At 36.6% G+C, this 23,431-nt stretch overlaps 1 protein-coding gene across 1 annotated transcript in view; it reads left to right on the top strand.

Annotated features, from left to right (window-relative positions):
• The window catches only part of LOC113108429 (slit homolog 2 protein-like), a 63,864-nt gene that overhangs the window by 27,170 nt on the left and 13,263 nt on the right, over positions 1–23,431 (top strand). Inside the window, exons 5-24 of the mRNA XM_026271560.1 lie at positions 5,587–5,658; positions 6,056–6,127; positions 6,824–6,895; positions 8,033–8,196; positions 8,528–8,660; positions 10,543–10,614; positions 10,704–10,775; positions 12,514–12,585; positions 13,383–13,526; positions 15,043–15,206; positions 17,197–17,347; positions 19,013–19,087; positions 19,179–19,322; positions 19,502–19,645; positions 20,305–20,471; positions 20,697–20,829; positions 21,050–21,118; positions 22,708–22,779; positions 23,033–23,104; positions 23,223–23,294. Coding sequence (XP_026127345.1) covers positions 5,587–5,658; positions 6,056–6,127; positions 6,824–6,895; positions 8,033–8,196; positions 8,528–8,660; positions 10,543–10,614; positions 10,704–10,775; positions 12,514–12,585; positions 13,383–13,526; positions 15,043–15,206; positions 17,197–17,347; positions 19,013–19,087; positions 19,179–19,322; positions 19,502–19,645; positions 20,305–20,471; positions 20,697–20,829; positions 21,050–21,118; positions 22,708–22,779; positions 23,033–23,104; positions 23,223–23,294 — 2,136 coding nt within the window. The remainder of the gene's footprint in view (positions 1–5,586; positions 5,659–6,055; positions 6,128–6,823; positions 6,896–8,032; positions 8,197–8,527; positions 8,661–10,542; positions 10,615–10,703; positions 10,776–12,513; positions 12,586–13,382; positions 13,527–15,042; positions 15,207–17,196; positions 17,348–19,012; positions 19,088–19,178; positions 19,323–19,501; positions 19,646–20,304; positions 20,472–20,696; positions 20,830–21,049; positions 21,119–22,707; positions 22,780–23,032; positions 23,105–23,222; positions 23,295–23,431) is intronic.

Consider the following 23,431-nt stretch of genomic DNA (forward strand, 5'->3'; position numbering starts at 1 on the left):
TAGACATGAGGAATAATGCGCAGGTCGGCAGGACTCTTCTGCTATGCTTTATGGCTTGGTCAGGCGTTAACAGAACCTTCCATTAGCCTTCAAACAAAATCTCCCTTCAACCATGATTATTTGTTCCTGATGAGAGTGGAACTATGGGAAACTCACACGGAGAGAGGGAGATGATAATGTTGACTGTGTTTCATATGTAATGTAATCAGATATGTAAAGCTGAAATCGTAACAGCTGAGTTTTATTGATTGGTTCACGGTGGTTTAAGTCGAGGGAAACTTCTGGTAAAGCTGACTCGCAGCCTGCTATTATTAAATGAGAGGCGCACACGCACACATGCAAACGCACACACGAACTGCGGTGATCGTTAAGCAGTAAATTACAGAAGGAAATCCTCGACGGCTGTATGTAATTCTCGCTGGCAGATTGAGTGTGACTGGAAAACCACACCGTCTCCCTCCTGCTCTCTTTCTGTCCGCTATTAGACTTTCAATCCATATTTTGTAATTGTAGATTACAGGGAATCTGAGTTTGGACTCGTCTACTCCCTCGACATGTGTGTTTGAGAAACTGAACCCTAAAGCTCCAAAATCAACAGCTTTGATGGATATATCCTTAAAACAATCCATTGAAGAAATGTGGGCTTAACTCTGTGTGTGTGTGTGTGTGTGTGTGTGGAAAGGACAGATTGACTCAAGCAGCTGTGTGTGTAGCCATTGGTCGTGACTGAAGTTTGCGGGTGTGTGAAAGACAACTTTGAGTCCTTGTTTGTATTTGAACAGGAATATTTCAGTTTGACTCACACACACACACACAAACACACACACACGTACCGTCTGCTGGAATCAACGGCAAATAGCTACGAGACTCAAAGCATCTTGAAAAGATTTAGAGAAAGAAAGAAGAGGGGAGGGGGTTAGAGTTACTATCTCCTGTCTTTCATCTTCGAGTGTTTCTTTTTCTCAATTGTTTCGATCTGTGTTTCTGAAAGAAAGAGCGACAGATAGACAGAAAGAGAACGAGTCTGAGAGAATGGCACACATGAGACAGAGACGGAGAGAAAACAAGTGGTTGTGGGAAAGTTGGTGGTTGTCTGTGTGCACCCACACTGGCACAGTCAAATCCCGCTCTCTCACATAAACACACACACTGAAGTCACTCTTTTGACCTTTTGACCCTTGATTCAGTGTAGGGCTGGATGCACAATCAACAACATGAAGTCAGGAATTTAAAGCCATTTTTATTTACCTTAAAGTATGTTAGTGAGCATAAATGTTATGTTATTACATTGCAATATATAAATTCTAATAATAATTAATTATATAATAGTTAATAAATACATATTCTTAAATATATATGCCTTGGTTAAAGGATATTTTTATTAACATTTTTACGTTCAACTTTTTGAATCACCTGTGCTGTAATAGCTGTTTCCATCCAGGATTCAATTTTAATGAATGCACTATATAACTCAGAAAAACGATAAATGAATAAAGCAGCGTTTCCATTCCATTTGTTCAGAAACCCAAAATCGTCAAATTCTGGAAAAGTTAAATGAAGTTGTTGCACCTGGAAAAATAGATGCTAATGAATGTAATAAATAACCTTTGGTTCAGTGTCTGCATGTGTTTTTGTCATGTTTTTTTTTTTGAGGTCAGAAGCAGATGGATTATGTTTGGTAGCAAAAGTCTGCAAAACAGTTGTGGAAAATAATAGTAGCTAATCATTTGGATGATGACTTTGGTATTTCAGAACGCCAAGTGCAACATGTTTTCTTCTGTGAGTTATTTGTTTTTAAGTGCCGTTTTTTGATGCAACTCTCTTTTCTCAAGCAAGCATATGGTTGATATTTACTTTTTAAATGTGCATATGCTGTTGTCATTCAACATTTTATATGCATATCCCATTGATATTGCCAATTTCTCATTATTTCAGGAAATTAGCTGCAATCACGGATTCCACAACTTGTCCTTTTACCATTATATTAATTAAATAACCTGTGTTGCTTCCCAAATTTTTTGTGCAAAACCAGTTTTTAAGACTGGTCAATGCCCACCTCACCAATATTTCGGTCTGCATCTGTGTGTGTGTGTGTGTGTGTGTGTGTGTGTGTGCCCTCAGAGCCAGGCTAACAAGAAGAGTGCTGAATGCCTCGAGTTCATAAACACCTCCCTAATGAGTCTCTCCGGGGAAAGTAAATGATCGGTGCTCATTTCTTCTCAAATCCCTCTAACATCTGCTAATGTGTGTGTATGTTTGTGTGCATGACATTTTCACAGATGACAGGTGGTCTCCCTAACACCAGTGGATGTTAAAGAGAGAGAGAAAGTGTGAAGCACACATTCACACTCACAGAGTACTAATGCATTTGTGTTTCTATCAATGCGAGAACAAACTAACAAATGACAGATTAGATTAAAGTCCCCATGAATCAGAAGCAGTGGCAGATGATTTTATACATACTGTGATCTACATACAGTACATCAAAGTGTTATGCATTATCAAAAAAAAAAAAAAAAGATGATGTTGCACTCAAAAATGAATGTGGTTTAAGTGGAGTAAATGATTAGAGAAGTATTTTTTCATCTGCAGATCCAGGTATTAAACATTATGAGATCCAAAACAAACAAAACATTGAAGCATGCATGTTCACAATAAGATCTATATCTTTCAAAACAGGGTGAACTGTCATTGCAACATTAAATTCTACACAATATTCTCTCAAAACTGGAACTGGCACAAGAAGATTGCAAAATGGAAATGAGTATCAGCCAATGTCAATAATCTCAAATTGCCAAAAATCAGGCGATTAATCAATGCTGTGTACTGTATCTAACTAAAGCGAACCTTAAAAAAATATAATGTGAAGAAAGAAAAATAAAAGCCTTGAAAGATGGTGTACAAATTCAGAATTCATCAACTTTGGCAGTAGATTGACCCTGGTTCAAACTTAAAATCTCTTCACACGCCGTCTGAGTGAAATAACCGTTTCTGATGCAGTCCAAGCAAATCCAAACACTTCCAGCTCTGATGTTTGCGTGCTTATCGTGGCATTCAGTGTGTTGTTTCTGGTTCGTCATCCTGGCGGTAATGTAACGTTTGCTATCAAAGTCTCGTGGATGTGATAGCATCTCCGTCTGTCTGTTTCTCCCTCTCACTTTCCACTCATTCTGCTTTATCAGTTTACTCTTCCATCTCTTTCCTTCCTTCTAAGGTAGACTTATCTTCTAGTATTTCCAGGTTTATTCCGCCACAAACGAATTAGGATTAATAAACTACATTTCATGTTTTAACATTGTTGTTTTGCTTAGCCACAGTGTAAGAGAAAAAAAAGGAAAGCGTCCGTGTAAAACAGCAACTTTAGGACCATGCAGAATGCTTTGCCAATCAGTTACTTAAAGTCTCGGGGCCCAAAATATTAATCGGTGGGCCCCTTCTTCCAAGAAGAAGGCTATAGTATAGTGCACTTCACTGGGCCCCCCTCGTCAAAGGACTCGGGACAACATTCGTGGCTTTTTTTCCATGCTTAAGAGACATAAGCAATTCTAAACAAAAACATTTATTAGATGTTGGTGTTTGTCCATGCTGGTTAGATTGTACTGCCCCCTAGTGGAGAAAGATGAACTCCATCACTGAGGCTACATGCAGACGTGTGTGTGTGTGTGTGTGTGTGTGCGCGCGTGTTTGAGTAATTCTTTTTGATATTATAAATACCTGTCTGTCTCCCTGGCATTTTCATTTAAATCCTGCTGCTCTGTGATTGGTGCTGTCATGTGCCACTCATGAAAATGAAAATGAATAGAGCCCTCAACAGACAGGCAGTCTATCTCTGTCTGGCCTGACCTTGCTGCACACATACACAAACACGCACACACACACACACACACACACACAAGCATTGTCAGTGTCTTGTTTTTTGGAGACTGAGGGTCTGTCTCTCATTATGATTGACAGCTGAGGAATTTGATTGACAGGTCTGGCTGGCTGAACTGGCTGTAAGGGTTTCATGCTGTGTGTGTGTGTGTGTGTGTGTGAGTGCACGTCTATAAATGAGACGGTTGCCTTTTAGAGTATGCTTTGCGTGAGGGAAGAAACTTCATTAAAGCCACCCCCTACGGAGACACACACACACACACACACACACACACTCCAAGTTCAGCCTTTGAACCCCTGAATGGGGATTTGATCGGTGATCATGTGATCAGGACTTAAAATCTGATCATGTGACCCCTTGAAAAAAAAGTGGCTGTTATGAAAATAGATATTAATTGAAAGGAAGTGAATTGATGGGTTTAATTAGTGCAGGTGGGCTCCTCGTAACTCTTCATTATATTCATTCAGATGGTATGATGGTAACACATTGATTAGATTCTTCTCTCAGTGTTTTTTGGTATTATATAGTCGTTTCCTCTCAGATGGTGAAAGAGACAAGCAAGTGACAGACAGAGAGTGGGATGAAAGCAGAGATTAAGCTTCTGTTAGTTTTTGTTCTTTTATTGAAAAGAGGAAGAGAGCGAGTGAAACACTTCCTCTAAAGGTGCTCAGAGGTCATCATTCAACCCTCTTTCTCTCTCTTTTATTCTGTTTCTGTGTTCCACTCTGAGTTGCCAGTGTGTGTGTGTGTGTGTTTGTGTGTGTGTTTGTGTGTGTGTGTGTGTGTGTGTGTGTTTGTGTGTGTGTGTGTGTGTGTGTGAGTTTTCTAGCCCACCTCCCACCATGTCTTTGTGCATATGTGTGGTGCTTTATTGCGATGTTAGTCGCCCTGCTGAACTGGGAACAATTTTTTTAATTGTTCGATTTAAATGCTTTGACTGTCTGTGTCTGAATCCATCTCGTCTCATCTGGGTGACAGCTGGAATGTTTGCACTGTAATCCAGAAGTACGTTTGATCTCATAAACGCTGTTGGCGTCCTGTAAAGACACAGATGAACCTGATTAAAGACGATTCCCATTCAGTTCACGCTCAGGTCATGTCAGGATGACATTTTTAAAGAGCGCTGAAGACTTTAAATGTCTGCTCTGATGAAGGAGTTCAGTTAGAAATGTTTGTTTAGTCTCATCATAAGTGTGTGCATGCATATTTGTTGCGTTTGATCTTGCAGGTGTTACATTTGAAAAAGGCAATATTTACTTTTGTTGTTTTATTTTCTCTTGCTGCTGACAGTGTCTGCAGATTGTATTTTTTTTAGGCCAGTCTGATTTATCAATTTATGGCTTCTCAAGACTTGGGGTGTAGTGCACAAGTCAAATGAAACACTTTTAAGATATCCTTCACTTTTATGAAAATTTGTTATGATTGAAAGCTCCGGAAAGATCCCATTTATTATTATACCAAACACAGAACAGAACATTCTTCATGCCTTCTTCCCCATTGCAAGGAAGAAAGACAGTCATACAGTTATGAAATGACACGAGGATGAGTAAATGTTTTTATTTTTGGCTAAATTAAGATGCATGTTGTACAGTCTGACAGCTGATGTCTCAGTCTGCCTTACAAAACAACAGCAAAGGAAAACAATTCAGTGTATAAAGAGACATGTCAAGAACTGCGTATGATTGTTATTGTTCTCTCTCTTTATTTACCAGTGACCTGAGTGAAAATCAGATCCAGGGGATTCCCAGAAAAGCATTCAGAGGAGCCACCGAGATCAAAAACCTGTGAGTCTTCTGTATCTATGTGCGAACGAGAGAGAGAAAGAGAGCTTTGGTTTAAAGATTGTGTGCTTTAATGAGATGCCCAGGCATACTGACCATCACACACACACACACACACACACACACACACATGTGGGAGGAGTGGGCAGTGCAGGTAGACAATAGTAGAAGAGAGCACAGCAGAAAGACAGAGAAGGCTGGAAAGTGAAGAACAGTGATCGGGGACGAAGACAAAACATTGAAAGACAGGAGAGTGAAGGATGCATGTGTTGTTGTTGTTGTTTTTTTTAGTAAGTGAGAGTGAGAGTGTATTATTCTATTTCCATAATCACTGAACATCAAACAGAAGACCCGACTGCATCATCTTCAAACATCATCTCTCTGTCTTTCTCTCTCTCAGGCAGCTGGACTATAATCAGATTTCCTGCATTGAAGACGGAGCGTTCAGAGCTCTGCGGGATCTAGAAGTACTGTGAGTATACTGCATGTGTGTGTGTGTGTGTGTGTGTGTGTGCGTGATTGTGTTCTGTTGAATTAAAGCCACTGCAGAGATCTTTTCAGAGATCATGTTCGTATAAGACTTGGGTCAAAGCTGGGCCACACTGGTTTTCGGGGACTGTTCCAGAAACTTTTTTTTTAGATTGAAATTGAGATTAAAAAATGTTATATTCATGTTGAGTTGGTATGGATTTCTCTGTATGTAGACGACATGCTGTGGTCTGCTGAGTCTTGAATGATACGTGTAATATGCATATCTGTTTTTTATACCGGGATCAGTGGAATAATCCTGTTAGAGAGAATGGAATCAAGACTGAGAAATGGGATTGTGTCAGGTTATTTATATGATGCTTTGTGACAGACGTGACATGCGTGAAGGCATTTTGATACAATGCAAAAAAAAAAAATCATCTATATAAGATTGTGCATGGAATATTGTTATAGGAAAACATCAAAAGGCTAGTTCACTCACTTTCAAACTATTCCAAAGCACTATTTTCATTCAGAACACCAAATGAGTTATTTAGCATTATGTCTAAGATTAACAATGAAAGTAAATAGAAACCTGGGGCATGCAGCTTCATCGGGTGACATATCACTTAATATTATATATGTTTGTTCATTAAATAGGTCTGTGAAATGATTATCCTTCTCTGTCTTTGTTTCACAGCACACTGAACAACAACAATATATCTCGTTTGTCAGTGGCCAGTTTTAATCACATGCCCAAGCTTAGGACATTGTGAGTATCTGACACACACACACACACACTCAAGTTTCGTCAAACCAGTCCTCCAGACTGTCGTCGGCATGTTATCAAGCACTTATCATGCTGGCCCTTAATAAGTGTGATTATGGGGTAATAGCATTTAATAACCACATTAATATGTATGTTTCATTAGCATGCATTTAGTAGATTGGAGTCTTTTGTGTGCAACCATGATTTAAACCTATTTAAATGATGAGCTAAAGTAGCTAATTGCTATATCAGCATTCTGGACCTTGTTAGCTCAACGTCAGCAATAGATGATGGAAAGAAAGCCAGTGAATGCCAAGATTTTAACCATGAAACATACTTGGCTAGTTTTTCTCTATCAAATGAGAGATAGCTAGTAAATTGTCCTGTAGTGTGGTAACTAAAAACTGAAAAGGTAACTCAAACTAAAAGTATATAAAAAAATAAAATAAATATATATATATTTTTTTTTGTAAAAAAATTATAAAATAAAATATTTGTTTTTGTAAAAAAAAAAAAAAATGTAATGAAAATAAGGAATAATGTGATGGCAACTAACAGAAATAAGATGAAGTTCTATAAATTATAAATCTAAAACTTAAAAATTATTTTTAAGGTAAATAAAGGAAACACAATAATAAAATAGTTAATAAATGACAGAAGTACATAATGAATAACTTAAAAAATGTAAACGTATTTTTTTAAATTAAAGTATACAAATAAAAGGTAGTTCAAAATGGTAATATAAATTATAAGTATATAAATAAAACTAAAATAAAACTGTTATCATAGTTACTAATTTATTTCCAAAGAAAAAAAAAAAGATTAGATTCAGATCCAGATTATTTTTAAAAACTAAAATTTTCGTCATGTAATTTGTAATCTACCCAGCACTGCAACTAAATATGGTTAAAGTTTCATTTTATCATTAATTAATGACTCCCAAATGTGCAGAGATTTCTCAACAGAGAAATCACTGTGTATGTGTTTGCATGTTGTCTGCAAGTAAAAGACTGTAATTAATAAACATGAAATTGTCTGACACAAAGTCGGAGATACTCTCTCACACACATGGACACAGGTTTTATCGACATATCAGCTTCGACTGCCATCAGACCTTCAAATGACTCTTTCTTTCTCTAGTCGTCTGCACTCGAATAATCTGCTGTGTGATTGTCATGTGGCCTGGCTCTCTGATTGGCTGAGACAGAGGCCCCGCCTTGGCCTCTACACACAGTGTATGGCTCCGCCCTCCCTGAGGGGCCACAACATTGCTGAGGTTCAGAAGAAAGAGTTTATGTGTGCAGGTAAGTTTGTGTGCGTTTCATTTGTGTGGCTTGTTTAAAGGAGATAAGAGCTTCGGAGAATAAAGAGAATAAATAAATGAATTTGCGGTTTTGTCAAAGCTTTCTTATTCTCTCCATTTTTGGTTTTTCTCTCTTTATTTGCTCATGCTTTCAAGACTTCAGTGAAGGCAAGTTATTTGTGCGTGGGCAAAAACTTTCTTCACTTCAAAATGCATTTAGTTGCAATATGCAGTCCATAACTTTTTTGCTTGAGAATGTTTTTTTAATTTAATCCAACCTTTAGACTCAGCTTCCTTTGTGTCCCTGTCATCTGTGTGTATGTGTGTTTTAGGACCCCAGTCACACTCGTCCTGTAGTGTGCTTCAGTGTCCTGAGCTGTGCACCTGCAGTAATAATGTAGTGGACTGCCGAGGGAAAGGACTGACCGAAATACCCACCAGCCTGCCGGAAACCATCACTGAGATGTGAGTGAGGAGCTGACACACACACACACACACACACAGTGAGAGTTGTATCTGTATCAAATATTTTAACTACGGAGGCCATGCTGAAGTCATGCACATTAATTCAGTGTAGAAATGGATTTATTTTATCAATGGCATCTCTTCTGAGGGCCAACGCTCTGCCAACAGGGCCTGGATTGAGACACACATCTTTTTTAAACTGTTGTGCCTCTCACGGTCAGGGTCATTGTCTATCATTTCTCATCCCGTCTTGCTCTGTCTGTCATCCCATCGTTTTTCTTCCTCTGAAAGCTGCATGCAGGGCCTTGGCAGATGAGTCGGATTATCTCATTTGGCTCCGGTTGAATGAAATGTGTGTGTGTGTATGTGTGTGTGTGTTTGTCCACCTATGTGGGAGCCTGATTTCCATGCCCTGTCAACTTTAGAGAGCTTATCTGATTTATGACATATTTGCTGTCAAAGAGAAGAACTGATATCTTGAGAGAGACAGCGAGAAGGCGAGACGTTTTAAATAAGCATTGCTATATGCCGAATGCTGGAATAATGAATTAAGAATATATTTATGATTCCTATTTCTTGACTTGGCAGGTTGGAAATCCACAGCTGATGTTAATTAGTCTTTTATTGCATTCTTGTAAAAAAGTGAAAGTGAAAATGATGTGTAGCCAAGTCTGGTGTCCCATACTCGGTCGGAATTTAAGCTCTGTATGTAACCCATCCAAGTGCACACACACACACACACACACACACACGCACACACACCCACTCACATGCACACACAGACACACACACACACACATACACACACACACACACACACACACACACACACACACACCGTAAACACACATCCTTAAACCAGCGACCTTTGGAATACACAACTCGACTTTTTAACTCCACATTTAATGAAAATTGAATTAGCTCAAATGTACAATGTTTACAATTTAAAATACTTTAATTTTAGGGTTTTATTTGGATATGTGTGTGCATGTGTGTTTGTAATAAGTTTGAAATAAGGAACAAAGTAGCTGCAAGATGTAAATTTGCAATTATGACATTTTAACTACAGCCAGGTGTTTTAGAAAAACATGCCTCTACCTTTTATTTCACTTACTTTCCATAAAGGTATGTACTGTAATATCACCAAATATTATAATAATATGTTGCAGAAACATAACTAAAAGTATGTGTTTTCCATGATCCTGGGTTGCATTTTGAGATATAAAGACACAGTGAGAAATAAAGTCGCATCTCTGAGATTTAAAGTCAGAATTATGAGTAACAACATCGTAACTGTGAACTATAATGCATCTAAAGTGACGATAATGAGGAGGAATGATCTCTTTATTTTCGTTCATAGTGTGTAATACACTTCCAAAGACATTCAGTTATTCCTCAAGTGAAAGTGTCTGATGAGAGGGAGACTATAGAGATCAAGTGTGACAGTTTTGCTACTAATATAATTGCAGTCTTGCAATAAGTACTGTTCTTTTCCTAAAGAGCTTAGCAAGAAAACACTGAGTGTGCTTTTAAGGCGATGTTAAAATGTCAATGTGTTTATAATTATATTTTTTCATGGAACACAGATGTTGGATTTAGTTTTTAGTCTGATCTAATCACACAAGCACACACTCCTCCAGACGTGGACACCACCTCAAACTGAAATACAGCAAACACACACACATCTGTGAATAAATGCATCCCAGAGATATTGACATTCATCTCACATTGATTTCCCCCCTTTTAATTTCTGTAGTGCAAAAAATAAAAATAAAATCATATTTTCCAATAGCTTCTCAATATCTGGCCATCATTCACTTGGATTATTCCCTCCGTCATGTTCCCTGCATGTGTTGATCTGGTTTATTCTCTCTGTTCACAGCCGACTGGAGCAGAACTCCATCAAGGTTATTCCACCAGGAGCTTTCGCACCTTACAAACGCCTGCGGAGAATGTGAGTGTGTGTCCATGTGAGCACACTTACAAACATAACAACACACTTATCCCTCATTTTCTCTACATTTCTTCTTTTATTTTTCTCAGAGATTTGAGTAATAATCAAATAACTGAATTGGCTTCAGACTCCTTTCAAGGTCTCCGATCTTTGAATTCTCTGTGAGTATCTATGTATATTTCTCTCTCTGTGTGTGTGTGTGTGTGTGTGTGTGTGTGAGAAGAGAACGCAAGAGTTATATTAAGCTTCCATTCTTCAATTATTGATGATCTGACTCATTCAAGCTTTTAGAGAACGGAACGAATAAATCCCTGTCGAGTCGGAGTCAAACATACGGGACACTTGTCATTTCAAAATACGAAGAGTTTTAAAGGTGCCTTCTTTAAGTTGTAGAAGTACTGATTTTATAGTTTAGGGACTAATTCTCACTAGTAACAGTTGCTTATCAGGATGGATATCTACGGAGCCCTGTACATGACATGCAAGAAAAAATAAATTAATTGTGTGCACAATTTACTAATTCGTTCCCTCGATGTACTAAAACATGCACAGGATTACTATTTAATTCCCCTGATTTGCTAAGTCATATGCATAATTTACTAATTCGTTCTCTCGATTTATAAATCTCGTGCACAATTTAGCAAATCGAGGGAACGAATTAGTAAATCATGCACACGATTTAGCATACAGTTTTTATCCTGCATGCCATGTGCGGAGCTCTGTATATATTTCTAGTATAGTTATAGTTCTTATAAAGCACATATCAATAGCTTATTCTGCATGAGCATATTTTAGATCCCTTAATCCAACCACAGATCTAAATTTACCAACTAACTTACTATGATAAGCAGTAAATTAGGAGTTTATTAAGGCACATGTCATACTGTAGTTAATATTGAAATTGGTTCTTAAATTAAAGTGTGACCAATTTAAAAAAAAAACAAGTAAGCTTGGTAATTCCTAGACTAAAGACGAAAACAACTATGTTTTTACTGTATATGGCTAAAGCCTTAGAATATGAAACACACTGTGAGTTTAAGGGGGATAGGATGTATATGTCCTACTTGCTTGGTTTGTGTGTTTTCTTTGGTTTACATTACTGACCGGGTTCCAATGAGCCAGAACACTCTCTCTCTCTCTCTCTCTCTGTCTCGCTCTCTCTCTCTCTCTGTCTCGCTCTCTCTCTCTCTCTGTCTCGGTCTCTCTCTCTCTCTCTCTCTCTCTCTCGCGTGCGTTCCCTTCGGACAAGCCTCTTAAGAACACCAGCCAGCCATTTCAAATCTCTCCTGCCGAAAAAATACATCTTCAAGCCAGAAGAGTGATCACACACATGCGAGTCCTGATATGACATCACAGTAATGAAATACTTCACATGCACGCTCGGACAGAACACACACACTGCTACACACTGATTAGTTGCTGAAAGAACGATCAAATTAGTCCAAATATTTATGGAATAAACATACAAAGGCACAGCTTTCTGTGTGGGCTGCACATGTGTAGGATATCAGCGTAAAGCCAAAGCCATAATGTCATTATTCAATCTAAAATAAAAATGACTAGAAGTGTTTAGCCCTGCATTGCTCTTTTGGATTAGTTTTGAATTTCCTAATATTCATTTTTACCACAACTGTAGCATTTGCGTAGGATTATAGACCATTAATACATGAGATAAGATTGATATATCGTATTCATAATAAAAAGTTATTTGGTGATTTTACTTCATGAATCTGGGTCCGTATGATTCTTTAATTTGTGTTTAAATGTGATTGGCCGGGTGGTGCATCTTGTGCTCTGTTTGATGAGCCGTTTCTGATGAATGGTTATGTGCGTGGGTGGGTTATGAACATCTTTCATCTTTGCTTTTATTTAATGTTCCCTTGTGTTTCTGCCTTTCAGGGTTTTATACGGGAATAAAATCAGTGAACTTCCCAAAGGCCTTTTTGATGGACTATTCTCATTGCAGCTACTGTGAGTAATGCACGTTCTGTGTATTAATGCCTTAAAATGCTGTGAAGGAAGGGCGTTTATATCTCTGTGTGTGTGTGTGTGTGTGTGTGGGCGAGTCGGGTTTTGCCAAGGCTGAGTGCCAGCCATTGGATAAATGGCTTAATAAAACATACTAAATAATGACTTAATTAAAATCTAATAATGGCTTGGGTGAGGGGAAACATCATTATCACAGATAACAACATTTTTGATATCAACACCAATGATTCTCAATATTAGCTTAAACACAGCAGCAAAAATGGATATGCTGTTAAATTTTAAAGCTTTAACAGTATTTCTTAGTAAGTCAGGATTGCAGGACTTCTGCTGTGTGTGTGTGTGTGTGTGTGTGTGTGTCAGTGCATGTGGGTTTGAGGAGTACATTTAGGAAATGCTTGTTAATCCAAGTATTTATAGGGTTTTAACAAGACCATAAGTGATTGGTGCTACAACATTAGATTACAAACACACACGAGCTCAGACTAACATGTGAAACTCACAGTTGTTTATGCTCGCAAATATAAAAGTTTGGTGCCAATAACTTAAAAGCATGCACACACAGTTTTAATTGCTTTGCAGGAGATGCAGAACATATAAATCCTGTTTACACGAAACATAAAGCCTCTGTTTATTCACAAAGCGCTCATATGTTTGTCTAGAAATGTTAATCGATTTGCGTATGGCATTTGTAATATCTAAGTTCACAACATGTGTATAGATTTTCATGTGCGTCTGAGTGATTTGCGTAAAATGTCAAATGCAAATGTTTATCCCAACAGGTTGCTTAACGCGAACAAGATCAATTGTTTGCGTGTAGATTCATTCCAAGACCTGCAGAATCTGAATCTTCTGTCACTTTATGACAACAAACTCCAGACCATCGCCAAGGGAAGCTTCTCTTCTCTCAGAGCCATCCAAACACTGTGAGTAACATTTGTTGCAAAATTAATAAAAAAGAAAGACACGGCTGTAGCTAAGACTGAAGAAAACAACAACAAAAGAATATATTATAACATTTTCATTCCTCCCATCTGCTGCTTTTGTTGCCACCAGTGTTGTAAGTCTTAACTGATGCAATTTGGTTAATACTTTTTCTAGAATTATTTGACACTTTTATTAATAGTTTAAGTATTTAAAATTGGATTGCATAGACACACATAGTTTTTGACTATCTTCTGAGGGTTTCTTACTTTTAGACAAGTCAGTAACAAAAAAGAATATATTTACAGTACAGACCAAAAGTTTGGAAACATTACTATTTTTAATGTTTTTGAAAGAAGTTTCTTCTGATCATCAAGCCTGCATTTATTTGATCACAAATACAGAAAAAAATGTAATATTGTGATATATTATTACAATTTAAAATAATTGTTTTTAAATGTATTATACTTTAAGTTATCATTTATTTCTGTGATGCAAAGCTGAATTTTTAGGATCATTATCACATGATCCTTTAGAAATCATTCTAATATGATGATTCATTATCAAAGTTGGAAACAGTTCTGCTGCTTAATATTTTTTCAGAACATGTGATGCTTTTTAGGATACTTTGATGAATAAAAAAAAAGAAAAAAAAAGAAGCTATGTTTTTAAAATTTTTATATTTAGTAATAACAATATACACTACTGGTCAGTAATTTGGGGTCGGTCATTTTTTCTTTTCTTTCTTCTTTTTAAATGAAATCAATACTTTTATTCAGCAAGGATGTGTTAAATTGATAAAAAGTGATAGTAAAGAAAATATATTATTATATAAATATTTTTTTTTGAATAAGTGTAGTTCTTTTTAACCTTTTATTGATCAAATATATTAGACAGCAGAAGTGTTTCCAACACTCATAATAAATCAGAATATTAGGATGATTTCTAAATGATCATGTGATCGACTGATGTTACATGTGACACTGAAGGCTGGAGGAATGATGCTGAAATTATGCTTTGCATCACAGGAATAAATTATTTTTTAAAAGTATATTCAAATAGAAAACTATTATTTTAAGTTGTAATAATATTACACAATATTACTGTTTTTTCTGTATTTTTGATCAAATAAATGCAGGCTTGATGAGCAGAAGAAACTTCTTTCAAAAACATTAAAAATAGTAATGTTTCCAAACTTTTGGTCTGTACTGTGTGTGTATATATATATATATATATATATATATATATATATATACAGTATAAACTGATTTTTGATGTTGTTGATTTCTAAAGACTGGTTGGAAATCATTTTTTTGAAAGCTCTAATGCAAATTTGATGTATCAATTAATTTGTTTGGTTGCTGATACGTATCATCTCTTTATGATGAAGTAATTCCATTCAGTCATATTTCAGGCTGGGAGAAAACTTTGAGTGTACTCTATATGGTTTTTCAAGAAAATGCACACCTTAACTATAACCGTCATTAACAATATCCTTAAATATTTTATATTTATCAGTCATTTGGCCCAGAACCCCTTCATGTGTGACTGCCATTTGAAGTGGTTGGCGGACTACCTGCAAGACAACCCGATTGAGACCAGCGGAGCTCGATGCACCAGTCCCCGCCGGCTCGCTAACAAACGCATCGGCCAGATCAAGAACAAAAAGTTCCGCTGTTCAGGTATATACACGCATGAACATGGGTAGTCATTTTTGGTAATTTGCCAGACTTACTTACAGACGTTGAGTTGTTTGACCCTTCTGTTCCTGTCTGGACCTGACCTTCTCCTGTAAACAGATTATAAATCAGAATGGAAATGTGAGTGAGTGTGTGTGTGTGTGTGTGTGTTATTAGTTTAGTGTTTGTCAGTTGAGTATTGATTGCTGTGGGGTTATAAATGAGCAGGATCATCTGATCAATATTCATATTCATTTATTGATCTACACACACACAGCTTTCCTCTCAGTTCTCTGTGTATCTCTCTTTGTTTAGCTAAAGAACAGTATTTTATACCAGGTATGTTCAGCTACTAAACATTTGGTCTGTGTGCACTGCAAAAAACAAAAAAAAACATTTGGACTAATAAACTAATGCACGTAAATGTAATGCACATTATCATGCAGATTAAAAACAAAAAACCTTTTTTGAACAATTAAGGTTCCTGAATGCTAGAGAAACAGACTACCTGAAGTGCAAAAGTGTGTTGCTTTGAGATTTTTTTTTTATGTATTTGTATAGAAGAGATACGCATAAGGGTGCTGTTTTGTGTCAGAATCTATAATCATTTATTTAAAAACCCATTAGAAATGCAGTTCACATGTATAGCTACTTGAATATACCTCTTCTATTGTGGAAGAAACAATATTATTAAAATATTATTGTTTACATTTAAATCTGAATTGATGTTTTGAAAATGTAAATGTCAGGATAAAACAGATATCCTGATATCTTAATAAAGAATATGCCTAATTAAAAAGTACATTATCTTTATATATTTAGACATTAAATTAATGTTTTTACAGTAATTAAATGTATGCATTTCCTAAAAATGAGATATAAAACAACATGAACACTATAAGAGAACTTGGCATGTGTTTTTAAACCAAACTACTAATGCAGTATGATGGTTATGCATGAAGTTTTTAAATGAGACAACACACAACGGCTCTTCAGTCTAGTGTTCATTTGCTGTCAGATGGTCACCTGATCAGTTTCACTCTTGCTGTGTGCATGCTCACAATTAGCACACAGTGGCATGGATCTGAACCACAGGTTTTCCAGAATTCGCCAGTGTTTGACTGTTTGAATGTATATATTACATATTCTCTCTTCATTTCTCGCACACACACTCAGGAATCCATCATATCAATAAGTGTAAGTAACTGACACATGACTGATAATACGTCACCCTACAAGCCCCTCCCCCTCCTCAACCCCAACCAATCACAGACCAGGACTCTGAATATATGTAAATTGTGCTCAGAGGTTACTGAAGCACACGGTGTGAATAGAATGTGTATGTGTGTGTTTGACCGTGTGTTTAATGGTCAAAGGCTGCTATATTCCTGCTACACTCTTCCCGTTTTCCCCACATATCTCCTCTCTCTCTATTACTCCCACTAGTTTATCCCAGCTAAACAAAGTAGAATCTCATTCTTTGTCCCTGTTTCTCTTTCTCTCTGTGTGTGTTGTGGAGGAAATTCAGCGGGGTTTTCCTTTGTGCTTGATCTAACCATGTGGTTGCAGACTCGGACTAAAACATGGTTCTGTCAAGCACCATGGAAGGTCTTGCAGCATCTACAGCATGGCAAGCAACAAGAAACAACCTTGGTGTGTGTGTGTGTGTGTGTAAATGTGTTTGTCTTTGTTTGTGTGTGTGTGTGTACACAACACTCTAAAGTCATGGCTAGTACATCAGCATGGCTTTATGTGTTGTTAAAAATGATAAACCCGATAGCATGTTGCCATGGTGAAAACTGAGTTTCCTCTGATCTTGCACAATTAACCTTTAACCTTTAACCTCCTCCCTCCCAGTGATCATCTACTTTTACCACTCTACCTTTCCTCCTTCAAGCCTACTCTTCTCCTTCTCTATTTCTCTCACACGCTCTCTTTTTGTGATTGTGTGGTGTGTAATGGTGTGTGTGTGTGTGTGTGTGTGTGTGTCTAGGTGTGGAAGACTACCGGTCGAAACTAGGTGGGGATTGCTTCGCTGACCTGGCCTGCCCAGAGAAGTGTCGCTGTGAAGGAACCACAGTGGACTGCTCTGGACAAAAGCTCACAAAGATCCCGGACCACATACCTCAATATACAGCAGAACTGTGAGTGTCTCTCGCTCGCTCTCGCTCTCTCGCTGTCTTTTAAGGTTCCACTAAAAGTGAAAATCACTCACCGAACATTGTTTACTCGTTCCGAACCCATCTTCATCCATGCTTGAAACAGAAATGAAGATATTTTTTTATTAAACTCATCCCTCCCCTCCCTTTCTGTCTCTCCATTGAAAATCCATTCCAACAAAACTTTGATGTTTCACAAAGAGATACAAAAATAACTAATCCAGTTGAGCTTCCTCAATAATCAATGAGGTTTCCTCTCGTGCATCAAACATATCTTATCTTACCATATTTAATGTTTTGTATGTACAGTATGAGTGTTAGTAAATGTTTATATATAATGTGAATAAAAGCCTAAAATAAATCTGAACATCATATAAAGCATAAAAAACGAACACACCAAAAAAAAAAAAAAAAAAAAAATCAAAGTTCAAGGATCATTGAAAGCTCTGAAACGGAAACATTTTCCTTTTCTTTTCTTTTGTGCACAGGCACATTTATGTTCATACACTTTAAAAAAAAAATCACTTTCAATATGAATCTAAATTAATAATTTTCAGTGGTCCTTTGAATTTTTTTATGTGTGCAGATTCCTGTTTTTTTATCATAAAAAGGACTCATCAATCATGGCTCTTCAGTAGACGGATTAAACCACACGATACATATGGATAACTTTTACGATGTATAGAATTTTTTTTTTACGATGAATTCTTATGGTTCTGATGGATTTAAAACGTGATGGTGAATAATTGATGACAGAATGTTTTGTGAACTATCCCTATAAACATATATTTGCATTCAGTCATCCACTACAAACATTTGTTAATCAAGAAATAGTACAATTAAATTAAAATAAGTTTTGTTTTAAATTGTGAATGGTGCACAACCTTGCTATACATTATTACTTATAAACAGGGATGCACATACGTTTCTAAGTCTGGTTGTAATGGGAGTTTAAGGAGATTGGGTTTGGTGCACGCACTGCACATAGTGTGACCTATTAAATATAATTACAAAAAAATAATAGTGTTAACAGTATTATTGCACTTTATTTATTAATAAAAGGTAAAATTATTTTATAGCGCACTTAAAAACACAATGCTAATATTTACATTTTCATTTATTCAGTTTTTTTATGATTTCATATATTTCGTACGACTTTATTCTCAAAGTATTTCAACCTGATTCTCGTAATATTTCAACTTTATTCTTGAAAGAATTAGACTTTATTGTCGTAATATTTCAACTTTATTCTCGAAAGATTTTGACTTTATTCACGTAATATTTCAACTTTATTCTCGAAAGATTTTGACTTTATTCACGTAATATTTCAACTTTATTCTCAAAGTATTTTGACTTTATTCTTGTAATATTTAAACTTTATTCTCGAAAGATTTCGAATCTATTCTCGTAATATCTCGACTTTATTCTCGAAGTATTTCGACTTTATTTTCGAAGTATTTCGACTTTATTCTCATAATATTTCGACTTTATTCTCATAATATTACGACTTTAATATCGTAATCTTTGATTATTTTTTACCAACGTGGCACTGAAACACCAACGTCATTTCAAACCTAAAATCAGCAAGCTTTTATTTTGGTGCTTTGCCAGCAAGTAACAATATGTGATTATTATTTTTTTTTCATGCAGCCGCTTGAACAATAATGAATTTACAGTGCTGGAGGCTACAGGAATCTTTAAGAAGCTTCCTCAGCTGCGCAAAATGTAAGTCTCTTTCTGTGTCTTTGTTATATGTAATTACACAGTTTAGGTGACCAACACTTAAATTTCTTTGGGAACTTGTTTTGTTTCACAGTAACTTCAGTAACAATAAGATCACAGATATTGAGGAGGGCACATTTGAGGGGGCCGGTGGAGTGAACGAGCTCATACTGACGAGCAATCGTTTGGAGAGCATCCACTACAGCATGCTGAAAGGCCTCGGTGGGCTCCGCACACTGTGAGTATCACACGCTCACACACCCCACTGAATGACTCGAGTAAACTTCAGGGTAGTGCATGCACTGTCCAAAAAAATATAGCATCTAGGTGTGATTCTATTCTCTAGTGTGGTGTGTTTTCTCATTGGAAGCTTCTGGCTGTTTTAAACGATTGTATGTGTGTGTTTGTCATGTGCAGGATGTTGAGGAGTAACAAGATAAGCTGTGTCAATAACAGTAGTTTTACTGGTCTGAGTTCTGTGAGGCTGCTATCCCTCTATGATAACCTGATCACCTCCATGTCCCCCGGAGCCTTTGACACACTGCATTCCCTCTCAACACTGTGAGTATCAACAAAGTGTTCTGTTTTGTTTCAGCACTGTTCCAAAACTGAGTTAGCGGCCTAAATCGGTGACTATCTTCTTAGGGAACATCATCATCTAAATGGCCCGTTCATTTCATAATTATATTCAGTGCTGGGAGTACATAATCAGATTCCATAAATTAAATTCTTGTACTTATATTACATTTTAAAATACTTCAGACTACATTTACGTTTTTTTTCATTGATTGCATGATTACATCTTATTTCCCCAATAGCAATGAATTATTCATAATTTTTTGATTCTCCATAATCCTTCCTTTCATCTTTTGAATTCTTCTTTCTGTTAACTTTAAGTTAAAAATAATTAAGTTAATAATTAAGTAACACTTCTGAATGTTTACAGCTGTAGTAGATTATTTATTTTAATTGTTGTTAATTTAAAATGATTGATTTTAATTAAATCTCTCTAAAAATCCTTGTTGAATTATGTAGAAAACTAAGTGAACAAAGGACTTAACTGAGGTGATCTGGAACTCTATATATCCATTTTATAATAAACGAGAAGGTTTTGAATTCTGAAACTTACAGGATGTTTTATAGCAAAATGACCAACATTTTCTCAATTCATGATCCCTTTAACATTCACTACATAATTTCTCCTTTCTGCCATCCTGCAGGAACTTGCTGGCCAATCCATTTAACTGTAACTGTCATCTAGCCTGGCTGGGGGAATGGCTCCGAAAGAAACGAATCGTTACAGGCAACCCTCGCTGTCAGAGCCCATACTTTCTTAAGGAGATCCCTATTCAAGATGTAGCCATTCAAGACTTTGCCTGCGAAGACGGTACGGCTATGAGTGTGTGTAGGGGTGCATGTATGTTAGAAGATCTTGTTTCTAGCTCTCTGATAAGATCTGCAATGCTAGCCTGAGCATCTTTCCAGGCAAGCTTACAAATCAGTCACCCCTGCATATCTTCACATCATCTCAGCTTTCATTCTCGGGTGGTGATAAATGAGAACATTAGCATGCTGATTAATTTTCTCTGTGTGTGTGTGTGTGTGCATGCAGGTAATGATGAGAATAGCTGTTCGCCCCTGGCTCGCTGTCCTGCCGAATGCTCGTGTTTGGATACAGTGGTTCGCTGCAGTAATAAAGGACTTAAGCTTTTACCCAAAGGCATTCCTAAAGAAGTTACAGAACTGTGAGTGTGCACAAACACACTATGGCCACAAACCTCACAGCAGTTTCATTTTCAAAAATCCCCTTATCGGATCCAGGCACACGTCTCGCACAACATACTTGACGTCTGAAACAATACACGGCTGCTATACATACGTCTTTGAAGCTTCTCCCATTACACTGTTGCTAATGTGCTATTTCCTCTGCGTTTGAATAATAACTTTTTCGTCTTTTTCTGATAGCTATCTCGATGGCAACCAGTTCACGCAAGTCCCTCTGGAGCTATCCAATTATAAACAACTCATCCTCATGTAAGTACAGCCCTCTCTTGAATCAGCCAATCAGGGCCCTGTCCCTTTAAAACCAGCCAATCATAGCAGACCTGTAATTATGATGTTTGATCCATTTTCTCATCCAGCCATACCCCCCAAAAAATTTGAAGCTGTATTTATTTTGGCTTTTCCTCTTATTTCCCGCACTATGAGTACAAAAGTCCACCGAGCATACCAAATGTATAAAGCACTAATTAACAGTGATCGTTATACAGTACACGCAAAATGCTAAATTCATCAATTGAATATTATAGCAAACGTTCTTTTTTTTCATTCTACATTAATTTCAGGAAGGAATGGGCGAATCGATCCTGAAGTATATATATATCGATACTGATACAAGTATCAAAAGTATCGATACTCAAATAAAAAATATCGATACTAAGGTATTTTTTTTTACCAGTGATTTTGTTTATTAAACAAACAAAAAATGCCTACAATATGCCTTAAATTGGACGAATGAACTATGTTAGCAAATAATTGTGTGGAAGGGATTGTCCTGCTCATCTGAACACACGCAAATGTTGCAAGGCAGAATCAATCAATTACAGAGAGCGTTCACTCACTTCTGACAGTTGCGTTTCCCAAGAGTAGCCTATAATAAGAGAGCATTTATGTTTTTGGAAAAGGCAGCCCAGAACAATGCAGAAAAATGTAGTTATTTCACAATTAACTTATTGAAATTGTACCCTAGTTTGTCCAGTACATCTATTCAAAATTGAATGTTAAAAGTTCATATTGCTCTACATTCAGTATTGTTAATATAAATCATACACTCTCTGGATAAAAAGGTTGCATTTTATGCATGCAACAGCCTGTAACTGGCAGTCCCTTATGACAATGAACCATGGTAAAGTGAACATAGTTTAAATATAGTATTTGTAGATTTCCTTGGTTAGCAGTACTGTAAACATATTTTAACCATGTGTAAACAAAAATATAACCTAATAATTTGCAATTAAGGTGTATTGAATGTTAAAATGCATTTCAAATATAAAGTTAAGTAGTAATTTACCCATTGTACTCAATAATTTAATAGATTTTATAATCTGAAAAGTTCAGTTTAGAAGTATTGTATCGGTATCGATATCGACAATTCTGGCCATTAAAAGTATCTGTATTGTATTGAAGACAAAATATGTGGTATGCTGTTAAATGATTCTTTATGTATTTTGCATTTTGACTTCATGCCTAATGCGTAACTATTTTACATGCTTGGTGTTTGCTGTTAAGGTCACTGAATTGATAAGTTCAGCCATTTGAGTGTCTTTAATGTGGACGTTCACGTGTGCGTTGTCTTATGCCATGCATTAAACCATGTAATGGAAAGTGTAATAAGTAATTCCTTGCAATCTGGGTTAATTTGATTTGATTTTAAGTCAATGCAGTGTTTGTTTATTTAACATGATTAAATAATCCTAAATATAAAGAATCTTGTGCTTTTTAATGCTGTGCAACATTTTGTTATTGCAGTTTAACCTAAATGTTGGCTTTAAGTGTTTGATTTTCTTGAGGCTCATAACACTCTGCCTGTGTGTGTGTGTGTGTGTGTGTGTGTTTTCTTGCAGTGATTTGAGTAATAACCAGATCAGCACATTGTCCAACCACAGCTTCAGTAACATGTCTGAGCTGCTCACCCTGTGAGTGTCCACATGATCTATGTCTATGTCTGTAGCTGTGCATTGTGCTTGTGTGTATTTTAACAGTTTTATATTTTGTGCAGTATGTGTTTTTCAGTATGTGTATGAAGTACATTTTGCCACCACTTTTACTACACTTTTAACCTACAATAACTTCTCTTAACTTAACTATTTAAGATTTTCTTTTACTTACTGAGTTTGCATGGCCTGACGCTTCCGTGCAAACATTGTAATATGTTTTGTTTCACCCCAGAATATTAAGCTACAACAGACTGAGGTGTATTCCTGTTAAAGCTTTCGATGGCCTCAAGTCTCTACGCCTCTTGTGAGTACCTCACTGATGTGTGTGTATGTGTGTGTGTGTGTGTGTGTGTCTTTGCTAGAATTTGATTTATGTGTTTTGGACTCTCTTGGATGGCTTCATTTCTCTCTTTTCTCTGCAGGTCTCTCCATGGTAATGATATTGCTGTGATCCCAGATGGTGCTTTCAAAGATCTGTCCTCGCTCTCCCACCTGTAAGAACCTCAGAATGAACACACACACACACACACACACACACACACACGCACAAGCAGTTATGAGTGCACCAAATAGGTTTTGACAGCTGGATGTACTTTGGTTCTCTCTTACTCTCACACAAACACACTGAAAC

The sequence above is a fragment of the Carassius auratus genome, chromosome 1 (genome assembly GCF_003368295.1).
Source record: "Carassius auratus strain Wakin chromosome 1, ASM336829v1, whole genome shotgun sequence".
Taxonomy (NCBI): Eukaryota; Metazoa; Chordata; class Actinopteri; order Cypriniformes; family Cyprinidae; genus Carassius; species Carassius auratus.